The sequence below is a fragment of the Rhinoderma darwinii genome, chromosome 3, assembly GCF_050947455.1.
Source record: "Rhinoderma darwinii isolate aRhiDar2 chromosome 3, aRhiDar2.hap1, whole genome shotgun sequence".
In the NCBI taxonomy this organism is placed as follows: Eukaryota; Metazoa; Chordata; class Amphibia; order Anura; family Rhinodermatidae; genus Rhinoderma; species Rhinoderma darwinii.
The window spans coordinates 29,785,383-29,804,143 of record NC_134689.1 but is presented as its reverse complement, the minus strand read 5'-3'; the positions used below and the strand labels follow the sequence as shown (position 1 = coordinate 29,804,143).

At 46.4% G+C, this 18,761-nt stretch overlaps 1 protein-coding gene across 8 annotated transcripts in view; it reads right to left on the bottom strand.

The window, feature by feature from the left end:
* Positions 1 to 10,032: 10,032 nt before the first annotated feature.
* The window catches only part of LOC142750937 (leukotriene C4 synthase-like), a 63,597-nt gene continuing 54,868 nt past the window's right edge, over positions 10,033 to 18,761 (bottom strand). For all 8 annotated transcript variants that reach the window (XM_075859925.1, XM_075859920.1, XM_075859923.1 and 5 more), the window contains one exon: positions 10,033 to 11,597. In XM_075859925.1, the coding sequence (XP_075716040.1) occupies positions 11,486 to 11,597 (112 nt within the window). In that variant the 3' untranslated portion in view covers positions 10,033 to 11,485. The remainder of the gene's footprint in view (positions 11,598 to 18,761) is intronic.

Genomic DNA, 18,761 nt, shown 5'->3' with positions numbered 1-18,761 from the left:
TTATGAATGGATACGCTAAAAATCCTAAATGACCAGCACTTCCCAATTTCCCCATTTCCAACAAGCACTGCCAAAAACTTATTGCTGAAATTGCTTCTTTTGTTTTTGTCTCCTTCCTCTGCAGCGGATGACCATGATTACAGAACAGTTGGCTGCCAAATATCCCAGTACTAAATGATATAACAGTAATGTACACTCATACATAACACATACAAGTTGTAGTATCCTGGAAAGTTACAGTAGACAGTAGCAACAAAATGTTCTTCAGATTTTTTCATGACAGTTTTTTTTGCTGGGGCTCAGAGGGCCTCATTTATCACAACTATATGATCTGGCCTTGTTGTTCATAACCATAACAACCAATGACAGTGCAGCTTTCCTTTCTTAAAGGGTACCTAACTTTTCAGATGACTTTTCAGGATAAGCTGTCATTACCTGGGGAATAACACTAAATTAGGCCATTATATGACTTGTATCCTGCATTATTTAGCAGTTTTCCCCTCTGCAGGCTCTATAACTAATACTCAGTAGTCTCTGAGCTAGTGTGCAGAGCCAACTTCTATCATACCATATCACCCATAGAACAGGAAAATCCTGCTCTCCTATCTCTATCCATTATTTATATATATATATATATATATATATATATATATATGTGTGTGTGTGTGTGTGTGTGTGTGTCAGCATCATGCAGGAGATTATACAGCAGTAATGAGCAGTGTAGCTGTGAATCCAGCACTGGGGCGAAATATAACACTTACCAGGAAGCTGCTGCAGCATGTCTCTCTGTGTCTTTCTCACTCTGCTCCTGCTACCCCTCCCCTCTTCATAGACTTTGATGGGCAGCATGTCAGTGTCTTTCGCTCCATTCTCCCCCCCTTCCATCTCCATAGACTTCTATGGCAGCCTGTGAATAGACCCAAGCCCACTTCCTATAGTCTGTCTCCTCTGCTCCGCAACTAGGGACACATCTAAACAAACCAAAATTGCAGCATAGATCCATGAAGCCTTGAACATGCAATAAAGAAATTAATCTATGTAGTGTGTAAGGGCTGATCCTAGGGTGCGATCCCAATAGCATCATAAATATATAATCTGAACCTATAAAGAAGAGATGCCATGAAAACAGAAAATGTATGAACAATACAAAAATCTTTATTAAATTACATAATAAAAACAGAATACGTAAGATAAAAAATTCACAACTGACGTATAAAAATTGACAATGCGCTGTGTAGCTCCGAAAATTGACAAAATACAAAATTTATCAAAAGATAACCTCCAAATGAATTTATATAGACCAAAATATAGTAAACAGACGTCCGCTGTGTATGGACTCCTACATCTATCATGGGTATGTGATATCTTCTGATAGGCATTATCCGCTGTGTATGGACTCCTACATCTAGCATGGGTATGTGATATCTTCTGATAGGCATTATCTGCTGTGTATGGACTCCTACATCTAGCATGGGTATGTGATATCTTCTGATAGGCATTATCCGCTGTGTATGGACTCCTACATCTAGCATGGGTATGTGATATCTTCTGATAGGCATTATCTGCTGTGTATGGACTCCTACATCTAGCATGGGTATGTGATATCTTCTGATAGGCATTATCTGCTGTGTATGGACTCCTACATCTAGCATGGGTATGTGATATCTTCTGATAGGCATTATCCGCTGTGTATTGACTCCTACATCTAGCATGGGTATGTGATATCTTCTGATAGGCATTATCCGCTATGTATGGACTCCTACATCTAGCATGGGTATGTGATATCTTCTGATAGGCATTATCCGCTGTGTATGGACTCCTACATCTAGCATGGGTATGTGATATCTTCTGATAGGCATTATCTGCTGTGTATGGACTCCTACATCTAGCATGGGTATGTGATATCTTCTGATAGGCATTATCTGCTGTGTATGGACTCCTACATCTAGCATGGGTATGTGATATCTTCTGATAGGCATTATCTGCTGTGTATGGACTCCTACATCTAGCATGGGTATGTGATATCTTCTGATAGGCATTATCCGCTGTGTATGGACTCCTACATCTAGCATGGGTATGTGATGTCTTCTGATAGGCATTATCATCATCTTTGCTGCTATTTTCCTCCATGTTTGTATTAACCCGTTATGAGCTATTTTGCTTTCATTACTGCACATTTAATGTGCGTGTCTAACACTTGTCTGTACCTATATCTGTATACTATATTTTGGTCCATATAAATTCATTTGGAGGTTATCTTGTGATACATGTTGTATTTTGTCCATTTTCGGAGCTACACAAAGCATTGTCAATTTTTATACGTCAGTTGTGGATTTTTATCTTACGTATTCTGTTTTTATTGTGTAACTTAATAAAGATTATTTTATTGTTCATACATTTTCGGTTTTCATGGCATCTCTTCTTTAGGGACACATCTAGCTTGACAATAGGGGGTGAACAGCAGATTACAGGAAGGGAGACACCTAGTGGCAGTAACTTCGCTCAGATCTATATCAGGTATACTATTAGATTAGCATAAGTTGTTTGAAAAGTTAGTGTTCATTTAAACTCCTTGAAAAAATGTAATCTGAATTCTGATTGGTTGTTATGGACAACATGGAGAGTTTTTTTGTTAGACTCTGCTCACACCTTGTTTTTTCTTTCCATCGAATGTATACATATGGAGTATTCCCCGACGTATACCTCCGACAGAAGGCTGTGACATATGCCAGTCTATAGGCATAAAGTGGCATGTGTCACCCATTGATTGCCATTGTAAAAAAACATATACCACACTTTTTTTACTGTATATGTCGGTATGGGAAAACGCAGCAGTCTATGCTTTAACCTCTTCACGCGCTGCGCCGCAACTGTACGTCCTGCAGAGGGGTTGCTTCCCGCATCAGGACATACAGTTGCGGAGTAGTTCCCGGAGCACACAGTCTTAACGGATAGTGTGCGGGAACCGGGAGGTCAGTTGTCCCCGACAGCTGACACTCCAGTCTTGCCGGTCAGCGGACCATCGCCGCTGATTTAGGCAATTAACCCCATAAATGCGGCGACAGATTGCGTTCGCCACATTTAAGGGGTTTGAAGCACATTGGCAGCCCCGACGTGATTGTGGGGGCTGCCGATGCTTGTCGTGGCAATCGGAGGTCAGACAATGGCCTCCAGGTTGCCATGTACGGAAGCCTCGGAGGAGCAGCCTCCGGCCGGTCCTCCGAGGATTCCTCTCAGTGTGACTGTCACGTCACAATGACAGTTAGAACACATTACACTACGTAGATAGTGTAATGTGTTCTAGCAGTGATCAAAGCTGCAAGTCTAAGTGTCCCCTAGTGGGACAAGTAAAAAAAAGTAATAAAAATGTTTTCAAAAAAGTGTAAAAATAAAAGTTAGACGTTATATATACAAAAAATTTTTTTTTTTCCTATAATAAGACTTTCATTATAGGAAAAAAATGACACATTAAAAAAAGTACACATATTTGGTATCACCGGGTTCGTAACTACCCCAGCTATAAAAATATAATGTTATTTTTCCCGCACGATAAACACCCCAAAAAAATCAATAAAAAACAACACCAGAATTGCTATTTTTTTGGTCACCACCCCTCCCAAAATAGAAAATAAAAAGTGATCAAAAATTCGCATGTACCCGAAAATAGTACTGATAAAAACTACAACCCGTCCCGCAAAAAACAAGGCCTTACACAGCTTTTTTGACTGAAAAATAAAAAAGTTATGGCTCTCAGAATATGGTGACACAGAAAATAAATTATTTTATAAAAAAGTGATTTTATTGCGCAAACGCTGCAAAACATAAATAAACCTATATACATATGGTATCGCCCTAATCGTACCGACCCGCAAAATAAAGTAAATTTGTCATTTATAGCACACGTGAACGCTGCAAAAAATAAACTAAAAAACATTGTCAGAATTGCTTGTTTTTGGTCACCCGGCCAATGGCGGATTATAATGTGGCCGTTTCGGGCGGTCGCCTGGGGCCCGATGCTGCCAGGGGGCCCATCGGGGCCCGAGGCTGCCAGGGGGCCCATCGCGGCCCGAACCGCACACAAACTTAAAAAACTATGCAGCGCTACCGCGCTGCCTGCTTCCAACTAAATCTGCATCCGCAGGACGCAGATTCAGTTTGGTTGAATGCTGGAGCCTCGCTCCAGCATTCACTCTGCCGTGAGCGGCTCGGTGCAGGCAGGCGCGATGTAGTGACGTCATCGCGCCTGTCTGCACGGAGTCACTCACAGCACAGTGCAGAGGAGGAGAAGCATCGCATCCCCCACCGTCGTGGGAACCGGGATAGGTAAGCAATTATGTTTTCTTCTTTTATTAGGTACGTACATATGGGGCATTATACTGTGTCAGCTATGGGGCATTATAGTGTGTCAGCTATGGGGCATTATACTGTGTCAGCTATGGGGGCATTATACTGTGTCAGCTATGGGGCATTATACTGTGTCACCTCTATGGGGCATTATACTGTGTCAGCTATGGGGCATTATGCTGTGTCAGCTATGGGGCATTATGCTGTGTCACCTCTATGGGGCATTATACTGTGTCAGCTATGGGGCATTATGCTGTGTCAGCTATGGGACATTATGGTGTGTCAGCTATGGGGCATTATACTGTGTCAGCTATGGGGCATTATACTGTGTCAGCTATGGGGCATTATACTGTGTCAGCTATGGGGCATTATACTGTGTCAGCTATGGGGCATTATACTGTGTCAGCTATGGGGCATTATACTGTGTCAGCTATGGGGCATTATACTGTGTCAGCTATGGGGCATTATACTGTGTCAGCTATGGGGCATTATACTGTGTCAGCTATGGGGCATTATACTGTGTCGCAGCTATGGGGCATTATACTGTGTTGCAGTTATGGGGGCATTATACTGTGTCACATCTATGGGGCATTATACTGTGTCACATCTATGGGGCATTATACTGTGGGGGCAGCTATGGGTGGCAATATACTGTGGGGGCAGCTATGGGGGACATTATACTGAGCAATTACAAGAGCTGCAGGTCCAAGGGGGGAGACGCTGTGTAGCACAATATACAAGGGGGGATTGTTGTATAGCACTATATAGAAGGGAGCGCTGTGTATCACTATATCTAAAGGGGATTGCTGTGTAGCACTATATACAAGAGGGGGAGGGCTATGTGACGCTATTTACAGAGGGGGGGACGGTGTAGCGCTATTTACAGGGGGCTGTGTGTGGTGCTATCTACAGTGTTTGACACAATTATATTCAGGGGCGCAGTCTATAGTGCTATAATATTTAGGGGCACAGTGTTTGTACTATTTTATTCAGGGGCGCAGTGTTTGGTGCGATTATATTTAGGGGCACAGTGTGTGGCACCATGATAATATTATCTTTGTTTATAGGTGTGGAAATGTTGGAAAAGTGAGGAGCCAAAGACATCTGAGTGGCAAATTCTGCAGAAATGGGGCAGGGCCGCCATCAGGGGGGTATTAGGGGTAGTACTGTAGGGGGCCCGGCCAAACTTAATTGAAAGGGGGGCCCGGCAACTGCCGCGACTTGCTTTTGGTAGAAAAAAACAAGCCCCTGCAATGGGGCCTGTTCTTTTCACCAAAACAATGTCGTGAGCTGCTGCGGGCCCCCGAGCTGCGGGCCCCCCTCTCATCACCGCCGCCGCGCCGCGAAACACCACTGCTTGCGCGCGTACGAGCGCGCACGACCGCAAGCGCGCACGATCGCAAGCGCGCGCACACGTGCGAAAGATCAGGCGCGCCGCCGAGAGGGAGCAAATCAAGTACATCGACGGGGAAGGACAGCGGCGCACGGTTACTTACCTGCTGGCCCGCCTCCGACTCCGCCTCCTCCTTGTCCTCCTCCGCCTCCTCGTCCTCCTTGTCCTCCTCCGACTCCGCCTCCGACTCCGCCTCCTCGTCCGACTCCTCGTCCGACTCCGCCTCCTTCTCCAGAGCGTAGCTGCGTAAGGAGAGGGGGAGGAGTCGGCGGCAGTTCTACGATCCCCGCAATTTTCTGGAGCCTGGAGGTGAAGGACGACGTCTGGACCGAAGACATCGCCTGAAGAGGACTGGAGTGGGAGCAGCTCTTCTGACATGGTGAGTAAAGTGTGTCAAAGTGCTGTTTAAGTATGGCCCTGTTCACACAGAGTATTTTGCAGGCTGAAAAAATCTGCCTCAATATTCCTTAAAGAATTTTGAGGCAGATTTTGACCTGCCCACACTATCTTGCTGCGTTTTTTGCTGCGTTTTTTGCCCGCTGCGATTGAGGACAGCAGACAAAAAACGCAGGGAAAAATGCATTTTCTGCCTCCCATTTATTTCGATGGGAGGTCAGAGGCGGAACCGCGGCAAGAAAGGACGTGCTGCTTTTCCTTTTTTCCGCGACTGGCTCCCATTGATTTCAGATTAAATCAATGGGAGGCGGTTTTGGAAGTTTTTTGGTGCTGATTCTGACGCAGTGTCCGAGTCAATATCAAGGCCCAAAAACTCTGTGAACTGGGCCTTATTGTTAGGGCTTATTCAGACGAACGTGTAATACGTCCGTGCAACGTGTGTGATTTTCACGCGCCTCGCACGGACCTATGTTACTCTATGGGGCCGTGCAGACTGTCAGTGATTTTCACGCAGCGTGTGTCCGTGTGTCCGCTGCGTAAAACTCACGACATGTCCTATATTTGTGCATTGTTCGCGCATCACGCACCCATTGAAGTCAATGGGTGCGTGAAAATCACGCCCAGCACTTCCGCAGCAGTATAAACTATGAATGAAAACAGAAAAGCACCACGTGCTACAAACATACAAACAGTGTCATAATGATGGCGGCTGTAGGAACACACTAGGCATGAACGCTGCGGATTTTATGCAACACATTTTATTGTGGATAATCCGCAGCGTATTACAGACGCAGCAGAGTGGATGAGATTTGAACAAATCTCATTCACACGCTGCAAAAATAATGGACCTGCAGTGCGGCTTTTGGCTTTTTAAGCCGCAGCGTGTCAATGTATTCTGTGGAATCGCTGCTCCTCTGTTGCGGAAATGCTGCGGTTCTGCCGCAAAAATCACAAATGAGAAAAAAAAGGTACTTTTTTACATTTATAAAAAAGTTTAGACTTGCCCCGGCCGTAGTCCAAGTGACGCGATCCTCTATTATTAGCGCAGCCCGGAATAGAGGATCGCGTCACCAGGACTACGGCCGGGGCAAGTCTAAACTTTTTTATAAATTTAAAAAAGTGCCTTTTTTTTTTCTCATGTTTGATTTTTGCGGCAGAACCGCAGCATTTCCGCAACAGAGGAGCAGCGATTCCACAGAATACATTGACACGCTGCGGCTTAAAAAGCCAAAAGCCACACTGCAGGTCCATTATTTTTGCAGCGTGTGAATGAGATTTGTTCTAATCTCATCCACTCGGCTGCGACTGTAATACGCTGCGGATTATCCACAATAAAATGTGTTGCATAAAATCCGCAGTGTTCATGCCTAGTGTGTTCCTACCCTAAGGCCGGATTTACACAAGCGTGTGCTTTTTGCGTGCGCAAAAACGTGGCGTTCTGCGCATGCAAAAGGTCCATAACAGCTCCGTGTGGCAGCAGCGTATGATGCGTGGCTGCGTGATTTTCGCGCAGCCGCCATCATTATGACACTCTGTTTGCATGTTTGTAGCTCGTGGTGCTTTTCTGTTTTCATTCATAGTTTATACGGCTGCGGAAGTGCTGGGCGTGATTTTCACGCACCCATTGACTTCAATGTGTGCGTGATGCGCGAACAATGCACAAATATAGGACATGTCGTGAGTTTTACGCAGCGGACACACGGACACACGCTGCGTGAAAATCACTGACAGTCTGCACGGCCCCATAGAGTAACATAGGTCCGTGCGAGGCGCGTGAAAATCACACACGTTGCACGGATGTATTACACGTTCGTCTGAATAAGCCCTAACAATAAGGCCCAGTTCACAGAGTTTTTGGGCCTTGATATTGACTCGGACACTGCGTCAGAATCAGCACCAAAAAAACTTCCAAAACCGCCTCCCATTGATTTAATCTGAAATCAATGGAAGCCAGTCGCGGAAAAAAGAAAAATCAGCACGTCCTTTCTTGCCGCGGTTCTGCCTCTGACCTCCCATCGAAATCAATGGGAGGCAGAAAATGCATTTTTCGCTGCGTTTTTTGTCTATCATCAATCGCCGCGGGCAAAAAACGCGGCAAGATAGTGTGGGCAGGTCAAAATCTGCCTCAAAATTCGGTGCGCAGTTCCAGGCGGGTGCGCATGCGCGGGAGTTTGCGGGTGTGCGCGATCGGTCGCACGGGCGGCAGTGTTTGACGACCCCCATGCTACCCAGGGCCGCCATCAGGGGGGGTATTATGGGTACTGATGTGAGAGGCCCGGCCAAACCTAATTGAAAGGGGGGCCCGCAGCTCACAACATTCTTTTGGTGAAAAAAACAAGCCCCATTGCAGGGGCCTGTTTTTTTTCTACCAAAGGCAAGTCGCGGCAGTTGCCGGGCCCCCCTTTTAATTAGGTTTGGCCGGGCCTCTCACATCAGTACCCATAATACCCCCCCTGATGGCGGCCCTGGGTACCATAATATAGTGCTGGACGGAGTACCGTTAACAGGCGGTGCCACGGTAGGGGGGCCCAGAAAATTTAGCTGTAGGGGGCCCTGAAATTCCTGATGGCGGCCCTGATGGCCGGGAAAAGTCGTCATGAAGTCTGGACTGGATGGAGAAGAGGAAAAAAACTACGTCGTCACCTGTGAGTCACTAGATTTATAGAGAATCTGTCACCTCTACTGTCATGTTTATTATAGGAAATCCTTGTATTTCACAAAAAGTCTTTCTGCAGTCCAGGACTGATAGACAATTCCCCTTGTCAGGAGGATGTGTCCCTGCACAGTGTGATACTGTCAGTATGTAGGGACACCGCGCTGTGACAAGGGGAATCGTAACACTGTTAATGCTTGCCCCAAAAAGTAGTGTTAAAAATAGTTACGGCGCGGCAGGGCGGCGGTGAGGAAGGGGGGCCCAAGTTTGGGTAACAGCCCAGGGCCCATGGTCTACTTAATCCGCCACTGCACCCGGCTTGCAATTTTTTTTTATAAAAAGTGATAAAAAAAAATCGCAGGTACCCCAAAATGGTACCAATGAAAACTACAGATTGTCCCGCAACAAATAAGGCCTCACACAGCTCCGGTGGAGAAAAAATAAAAAAGTTCTGGCTCTCAGAATATGGCGATGCAAAATGTGCAGAGTGTCCAAAATCGGATAAGATCAGGCACCATTTATCAGTGCGACAACGGCCACATATCTCTGAAATACTATTTATTTACCGCATTTTATACCCTCTTATTATGCCCTGTTGTTCTCCGCACAGATTACATATGCCCCCACATTATAAACTGAAATACCAGCAAAACCCCAAACAGAACAACTTCCAAGCAAAATCTGCGCTCCAAAAGCAAAATGGCGTCCCTCCCTTCTGAGCCCTGCAGCGTGCCCAACAGCAGTTTGCGCCCACATATATGGCATCGCCATACCCGAGAGAACCCGCTTAACGTTTTATGAGGTATTTGTCTTCAGTGGCACAAACTGGGCACAACATATTATGCACTAAAATGGCATATCAGTGGAAAATTGCAATATTCACACCATCCGCTGTGCATTAACCCCTTTGCACACTATGACTTAATAGCATGTCATGGTGCGGGCGTTGATGTATGGAGCGGGCTCACGTGCTGAGCCCTCTCCATACGCTGCGGGTGTGTATTACAGCTGACACCCGGGACTAACGGAGAGGAACAGCGATCGTGCGGTTACAGAATCCTGTAAAAATAACAATATACTGCAATACATTAGAACAGTTTGTTCAATGTTCAGAACGCAGTAAAATGGACACAAAGTTATAAATTCATATATTTATATTCATTGAATAATATACTTTGCTTATAGCAATGCCACCTATTACCATACCTGTCTGATGTTCCAAAATATTTGATAATCCAGACAATGCCAACTCAATGGAATTTTATTTTGCTTTGGAGTTTTTTTTGTCCAGTAGTTTAGTATGCAAAGTCCGTGGCATCTTGTGCTTTGGTGCCCCCGTCTATGGTGTCAAGAGCTCACATTCATTCATGTTCAGTGATAAATTTATACATGATTCTGACTAGACGTGAAAAAGTGGTAAATTAATACTGTAATGGTGCACACAACAAAATATGATCCTACCATGAGATAACAAACAGCGTAATACATGATTTCAACATTCTTGGCTGAGTGTCCAATAACATTTTTCAGGTAAGTGTGTTCCAGGTTCCATTACCCAACAACTGAAAAGAATAGACTGACTTTTTAGGGCTGATCTGGAGGGTAGCCAGTTACTGGCCATGAAAATGTTCATACAGTCTGATATGATGTTGAAGGTTTGATAATGGTGGTGGTCCATAAGGCAGACAACTTTGTCTATGGTCAATTTAAGCATGAATGGTTTGTGGTCACACAGTCCTGTTGTGATCACGAAGACTTCATATTATGACACTATTATATTACACTTTAAGGGTATGTTCACATGTGTCGGATACACTGTGGAAAAGGCTGCAGCATATCCGAACCAGAACATGCAGGGAAATCCAGCCGAATATTCGCATAAAATGGTGCTTTAATTTCATGCATATATTCGGCCAGAAAACAGCTACCGGTAAAAGAAAGGCCTATACTGACTTCTCCTGGCATTGCCGTACCAACGCGTCCCTGCTCTTCTGACCACTCCGTGTCCAGGCAGCCTCCTGTTTTGATGTTTCATCACATGTGACCATGGAAGCCTGTGATTCGCTTGACACAGAGCAGTTGGACGAGCAAGAGGGCATTGCTATGGCAGCACCACGAAAGGTAAGTATAGGCTTTAATTTAATTAATTTTTTTAACCTGTGGAATATGCTGCGAATACGCAGCATAATTGCCGCAAATTCCACAAGCAATTTGACTTACCCACTAAAATCAATGGGGAAATTCTTCAACGAATATGCAGAGAATCCGCGGATCAATTTATGTCCGTATTCTGTGCAAGTTTTTTTCCGCAGTGTGTGGTTGGGACTTGTTAAAATCTCATCAACTTTGCTGCTACTCTAAAACACTGAAGATTTTCCATCCGCAAATCTAGACGGAAAGTCTGCAGTATATACGCTACGTGTGAACATAACATAATAATTAAAGCAGTGGCCTCCAAATTGTGGCTCTCCAGCTGCTGCAAAACTACAGCTCCCAACATGCCCTGACAGCCAAAGACTGGAGAGCCACAAGTTGGAGACAAATGTTATTGTGTTCAAAACAGGACCGGCTCAACCATTGCATCCAAAGCAGCTCCACCTTCTTCACACGTCTCATGCCAGTTTTGTTAGCATAAAACTTCCAGTGATACTGTTGGTAATGTACTTTGTTTAATGTAATTTCAACTTGCTTCTACTGTATCACAGAATATCCACTCCCAGGTAATGGGAGACAAGAACATGAAGAATGCCTAATGCAGAAATACTGATCATAAACCAGAGAACGCCGGCATTAAGATACATGGGAGCCAACCTAAACGAGATCAAATAACAAAAAGAAAAACATTAAAATAGGCAGTGTCAGGCAGTGTCAACTATTGAACATAAAAATAAAATGTTGCTCTTCTCCTTTATGTAAACTACAATTCCTTCCCTAAACACAGCCGCCCCAGCGATCAGATGATCACCGTAAATTCAGCACTGGGAACCCTTGGTCATACATTTATCCCACAGCAGGCAATGTAATATTACATGCCAACCATTCAAATGAAAGGCCAATCATGTTCTACATAGACGGGCCTGTATGATGGCTGTATAAATTAATAATATTTCATTATCAAGTAAAATGGACCAATAAAATAAACGATATCCTGTTGCCGCCTGCTTTGGACAGGGCTATGGTCATGCTCACACAGTGCATTAGCAAATGCCCAGATCTTCCTTCCCTGCACAGCGGCGCTCCCAACCACCGGTTATGCAAGGCGCTGCTGTGAGGCCACAATCACTTGAAAAGAATTGTGTTGCAGTTTCCTGTACAGCAGGTGGCCAGCGCTATGGCCCCTTCTTTCTCAGGATTGTAGGGGTACCAAAAAGCATCTTAGCGATATGCCATCCCTTTCTGTGTAATATGTGTAAACATCTATTTATGTAACTCTGCTTTCCATGTATAAAGCTCAGATACCCCATTTGCCTGCACTGTCATAGAAAGATGGATATAAACAGCTGCCAGATAACTGGCTCCGTTTATCTCTCGGATGAAAAAATGATCAGACACGTTAAAATCGAATATGGCGACAATGGCTGTCCTCATATACATTAGAATGTCATTAGATTTGGTTGACATAAGTGCATGGCCAGAGTTAGATAGCTGCGCTCTATATGATACTGCTAGTAAAGAAGGGGCCACCACCACATTTTTGGCCTAGTGGTCTCCACCAACCTAGATCTGGCCCTGGTAAATCATAATTAGTGAACCAACAAGTACCATTGAAATTTTTTTATAACTGCCCCTTATACACACGAAATTGTATAAAACTGCACCTTGGTGTTCATAGAGTTTTTCTACATAATCACATATGGAAGTTATACTGAGATCCAATTTTGCAATATTTTATTTCTGTTTATATGTAACTAAACAACTGAGGGTGAGCCTATTATTTATATTAAAAGGAAGATCCTTCACATAATAAGATCCCCTTTTCTTTTACATTTTTCGAACCCTCACAATTTGTTACATGCAGACAATTTACTGAATTATTCTAAATCGGGGTTATGAATCTTATTATCACAACAGTGCGGTACTTTACTTGAACGCACTTACTTTAATGTTCACATGTTAGGGATTTATGTTGCCTAAATCTATTTCGTACAAGTGTATAGAGTTTATAAAAATCCTAATTACATACATTGGAAAAAGATCACCAGCGTATTATAAATATTCGCAGATATTCTAGGTGTTGTCACACTGTATTAGGGCATATGGGGCGTTTCCCTTAGTAAAAATTGAGCTATTCGTGTATTATATGGATGACCATTCATCTGAATGGCCCCCATCTAATACTATGTCTCTCCTGCAACAGAATTTTTTTTACTGGCTCTAGCTTTCCCAAATCACTTATTAGCTCGTCGAGACAGGTGCTGTACCCGGAGCAATCGCCCCCACGGCTCCAATCTAACAGGGGTTGTCTGTGTTGAGACAATTACTTTAAAATTGCAACGTCCTATCTGTTGCAGAATATTGCACAGATTTTTAGGCCATGTCCATGGTGAAAAAATGCTGCATGTAAACATAGTGTTAAAGCTTTGGTGAATCTGGTGAAACATTAAAGGGGTTTTCGAGTATTAAAAAATCGATCTTCAATCCTCAGGATAGGCCATCAACATCTGATCAGTGTGTGTCCCAACATGATCCCGGCACCCCCAACAATCAGCTGTTTTGAAGGGCCCTTTCATTCCCTGTCTGCTCGTACTGTGAATCACCAACACATTTGTAGCAGCAGTTCACAGCAGGGCCGGAATGGCCATCTGGCAGTTCTGGCAAATGCCAGATGGGCTGGTGCACAGTGGGCTGGTTGGCTACCACCCAGACAGTTCTTTTTAACTATAGCTCCGGACTGAAGCCTATTCACGCTGGGTGTCTGATCAAGCTTATTTGTAAGCAGCCGCTAATCAGACACACAGAGAGATGGCAAGGGGGAGAAGAGGGATGTTGGCTGTCTCTGTATAATTAAGTAGAAATCAAGTGGCAGAAGGAAAGAGCACCCCCCCCCCCCCACCACTAACCCAGCATTGGTCCCTTCACTGTTTGGTCCTGGTGGGTGGAACGCTTTGGCAGATTTCACAGACCTCAGTCGATAAGAGAAAGAGAGAATGGCACTGCTGATTGGCAGCTGTATTCTGAGCCAATAAGCAGCCACTAGACCTGGTATACAGTAACTGCTCGCTGTGCCATTCTCTCTATTACGGTCTACAGTAAAGCAACAATCCCCCAGTAAATGCAGAGGTTAAAGGCTATGCAGACCGTTGAAATCATTTTTTTATTTTATTTTTAAATAGAAATGTATATCAGTGTGTTTGGTTCAACTTTCTAAATACTTTTTATTAAAATTATTTTTACTTTTTGAGATACAGCTGCTTTGTATTCTGCATACAGAGCAGCTATATCTTGCGCTGACATCTAAATCCGTCAGTGGCTTTGTCGGGTTCAGTGACATCAGGTTCTGCGTGTCTGACACGCAGAATACACTTGTTATCCATCACATCTAAGTTATGAAAGAGGGAAGTGGCACTTTTTTTGGCTACTCTTGTGCTCTTTGCATGTAACAGCAAAATAACAGCGCATGTGAGATTGCCATAGCACCCAATGCTGGAACCTACTGTTCTTTGCACAGTCTGCAAATGCCATAGACAGGCCGTGTGATGAGGTAAAGAATACTTATAGTGCTATACAACATAATAACACTGCTCACATTTTCCACCATTATCACCAAATCTGAACGAGTCGATGAGGCTCAGGGATCAGCAGTCTTTCCATAAACCTGTTTTTTTGTTTTTTTTTTACTCTTCCTTCACTTCTTCTATGCCAGTTACCATATGTATTACCCAAATTACTCAAAAGGTATACTTTGCTAAAATAGGACCTGCTCACCGTTCTGTAGGCTAGGTTCACTCCACGTTTTGCATCCTATTAAAATATCCTGTTTTTTTTCCTCGAGATTAGAAAAAAAAGGTGCCTTTAAAACAGGATGCAACAGGAAGACATTCTTGTTGCATCCTGTTGCTGACTTCTATTGTTAGAAAAACAATATCAGTCTGAATCCTGTTCTTCAAGAGGACAGTAAAAAAGGGCCTGCATAATTTTTGTGTCTAGTTGCATCCTGTTTTAAAGGTAAATTTGATCAAAATATAAAACAGTACCTTTAACAGGAAGCAAAAACATGATGTGAATAGATCCGGAGTGTCAATTGCGTCTGACATTTAACTTTCTGAACAGCGCGCCGGACCTCTGTGCAGGGCACTAATATACAGCGGGTCATGTATGCAAATGAAGGTGCCATTTGGTCTGGCTACAACTACTACATTTCTGTGGCCACTACCACATGATGCCTCTTGGCCAATCGAAGGCACCTTAATTTGCAGGCAGCATGTGTTTTAATTTGCAATAGCATCCACTGATGTGATTTAGAAAGAGTAGCTAACAGTTTCTCAAGAGGTGACAAACTCCCTTTAAACACACAGAAAGCATTAGCTCCTTGGAAAATGTGGGTGGCCCTTAAATGGGCCTTTGGGTCAATAAGAGAGGCTTTTAGAGGCATGGAGGTTGTGAGTTTGTTGTTGTATCTGGATGTACCAGCGGGGCTCAACATTTTTAAGCAGCTCGTCCATCTCCACATCCCCATGCATTGCGAGCTGTAGGTGACGGGGTATAATGCGGTGACTGTTATGACATTAGGCTGCTAACTCAGCGCCAAACAGGATCTCTGCAGTCATATACTCCATCACAGCGGCCAGGAACACTGGAGCATCAGCACTGAAGCGTCTGCCATAATTCAGTTTCCTCAGAAAGCGGTGTATACGACCGACTGGAAACTTCAGGCCAGCTCTGGATGTTCTGCTCCTGGCTGTGGCTCTGCTCTTTCCTCTCAGACTTTCTCTATCTGACATGTTCACAAGGAACAAAAGGACTACTGCATAAAACAATAATCCAGAAGGGGCTGGACGCAGCCTGCAGGGCTTAAGGGGAAGCCTCCATGACCTCCCTGGTAGGGAAAGGGTTAACAGGTGAGGGAGAGTTGGAGGGAGTCGGAGGGGGGGGGGTCAAGGAGGAGTCAGGGGGCCGTTGCTGCGCTTCCCGCTGTTTTAGGCATTGAGCCGGAAGCAGCGTGAGGAGTAGCACAGTGAAGACAAGCTCCCCGTTGCCCGCGCTCGTAAATCATGTCGGAGGCAGTTTTGTTAGAGCAGCTGCGAGCAGCTGCTGTGCACCACGGTCCCGGATGGCTGGAGGAGACCGTGGCTGCATTAGCGAGGATCCCGGACGCCGTGTTGCCACGTCAGGCCCGGCGTTCGGGGTCTGTTGCAGGAGACAGGCTCCCCTCCCCCGGCCCCCTTCCTAGCATTGCGGCGGGGGGGAGTCGGCAACAACTGCTCCTGTTCGGAGCAGGCAGAGAGCGTTGCCGGGGGTGACGGCGACGCAGGCCGGGTCGACCCGTCCCTCCCGGCGGTCTCGACCTCCAGAGCGCCTCAGTCCTGAGGCAGTCCCGCGGACACGGCGTCGCAAAGGGAGCCCGATCTCGGACGCTGCGGGCCAGGCAGCTGGGAGGACCGCCCCTTCCCAGGCCCTGCGTCCTGGCAGGAATCCCAAGCCGCGACGGGGTCCAGCGGTAAGCAGGGAGTCGCAGGCCGGGCTCCCTGCCACCCCTCCCCCATCGGATGGAAGATTTGGAGGACAAGGTACGGCCGCCCCGCCTGGTGATGTTCCGGCCAGGGGGCAGGCTTCTTCAGGATCATCGAGACGGACGCCTAGATCTGCAGCGACGTTGAGACAACAGGTCCGGTCGGAAGTCTGGGTTCCATCGGTCGGGCGGCAGGTTGCCGGCCCATCGGTCAGCGCTTCATCATCTCCGATCCGAAGATGTCGGTGGGATGGCCAGTCATCTGCGAGAGAAGAGCTGGAGGAAGGTGTACTGGACGAGTATCGTCGAGGTCAGGATGGTCCGGCTGACGGGAACACAGCGCCTGTGCGGCCCGGTGAGTGTATAACTCCATCATTGTCATATCCAGCGATTTTTATGTCGGGTGTCGGCGGAGGGGCTGCTAGAGTCGCATCGGTGGCCGGTAGTGGCGCGGGCGGGCGCGATGGCGCGGGTCTGGCAGATTTAGTGGGTTGCTTGAGGGAGCTGGTCGGGCGCCTAGATAGGGCGGCGGCGCCGGTAGTCACGGATGTGTCCCCGGCGGTAGTGTGGGAGGGCCCCAGGGACGTGGAATTGTTACAGGCGCGGCCCGTGCTGGCGGTTAGGGAGGCGGTCGCGGTGTCGGTACAGACCGAGGCACAAAAGGATGGCGATCGGGTGCGTATTGATGACCGTGCTCGTGGGGAGGTGTACGTTTGTTTCGAAGGTCCGTTGGGGGCGCATTTAAAGCAGGAGGTGCGCGAGCGGATCTGGAAGGACGAATATGTTGAGATTTTTTCTCTCTTGCCGCTCGCTAAATTTAATTTGGATAAGAGCAAGCGGGACGAGAGTAAAAAGGACGAGGAGGAACGACGGCGGTATAGGCTTATCCCGCAGACGTTCGTTAATTGGTCGCAGGCGTTCGCTATATTGGCTAGTGTGATAGGGGAAAAGGCGCCGGAAAATTGCTTGGTGTTGTTTTGTTATTTTGATGCCATTGGGGAGGCTCATAGGGCGTATGGGGGTCAGGCGTGGCTGCGATACGATGAGCAATTCCGTCAGCGAAAAGCGGTTCGGCCGGCGATTCGGTGGGACCAGAAGGATATTGCTCTCTGGTTACGGGTTACGGCTCCGGTTAGGCAGTCCTTTCCCGGGAGCGCCGGCCAAGGAGGCCAGTCTAGTCAGGTTGGACAAGGCGGCGGGGGAAAGGCTGGTTTTTGCTGGCAATTTAATGAAGGCCAGTGTAAGTTCGGGGCCACGTGCAAGTTCAAGCACGTGTGTTCCGAGTGTAATGGTGCATCACACGGGGCGGCAAAATGTCTGCTAAAAAAGAGGTCAGGGAACCAGTCCTCCGCGGCTGGTCAAGGGGGTGTCACCGGTGAGGGTGGAAAAGATGGCCCCTTATCTAAATGAGTATCCGGATAGGGCGGCGGCTAAGTTGCTTTACGAAGGGTTTCGGGTTGGTTTTGTTATTCCTCCGCCTCCTTATGAGGTTCCGGTTTTGCGGAGGAATTTAAAATCGGCTTACTTGCATGCCAAAGTCGTGTCGGAAAAGTTGTTAAAAGAAGTTTCGTTGGGTCGGATGTCGGGGCCTTTTGTTGAGTCGCCTGTAAAAGATTTAGTTGTGTCCCCGTTGGGTATTGTTCCTAAGCGCGAGCCCGGGAAATTTCGTTTGATTCAACACTTATCGTATCCCAAGGGTTCGTCGGTAAATGACGGGATTGATCACGAGTTGTGCTCCGTAGTCTATACCTCATTCGACAAGGCGGTGGGTTTAGTGCGGGCTGTGGGTCCAGGTGCGCTGCTAGCAAAAACCGACATCGAGGCGGCGTTCAGGTTGTTGCCAGTTCATCCAGAAAGCCAACGGCTGTTGGGTTGTTTTTGGAATGGGGGTTTTTACGTGGATCGGTTCCTTCCGATGGGGTGTTCCCTTTCTTGTGCATACTTCGAGGCGTTTAGTAGCTTCGTGGAGTGGGTAACGAGGGGAGTATCCGGGGTCGACTCGTTGATCCATTACTTGGATGATTTTTTGTGCGTTGGCCCGGGGGGTTCGCCGGTTTGCGGTAATTTGCTTTATGCACTACAGAAGGTGGCGAGGGATTTTGGGATCCCTTTGGCGCCAGAAAAAACGGAGGGCCCGGTAGCGACGATTTGTTTTTTGGGAATTGAAATAGACTCGGTGGCAATGGAGTGTCGTCTCCCTGCGGATAAGTTGGGTGCTTTGAGGCTGGAGGTACGGCGGGCTTGTAGACTGAAGAAAATGACGCTGCGGGAGCTTCAGTCGCTGCTGGGGAAGTTGAATTTCGCCT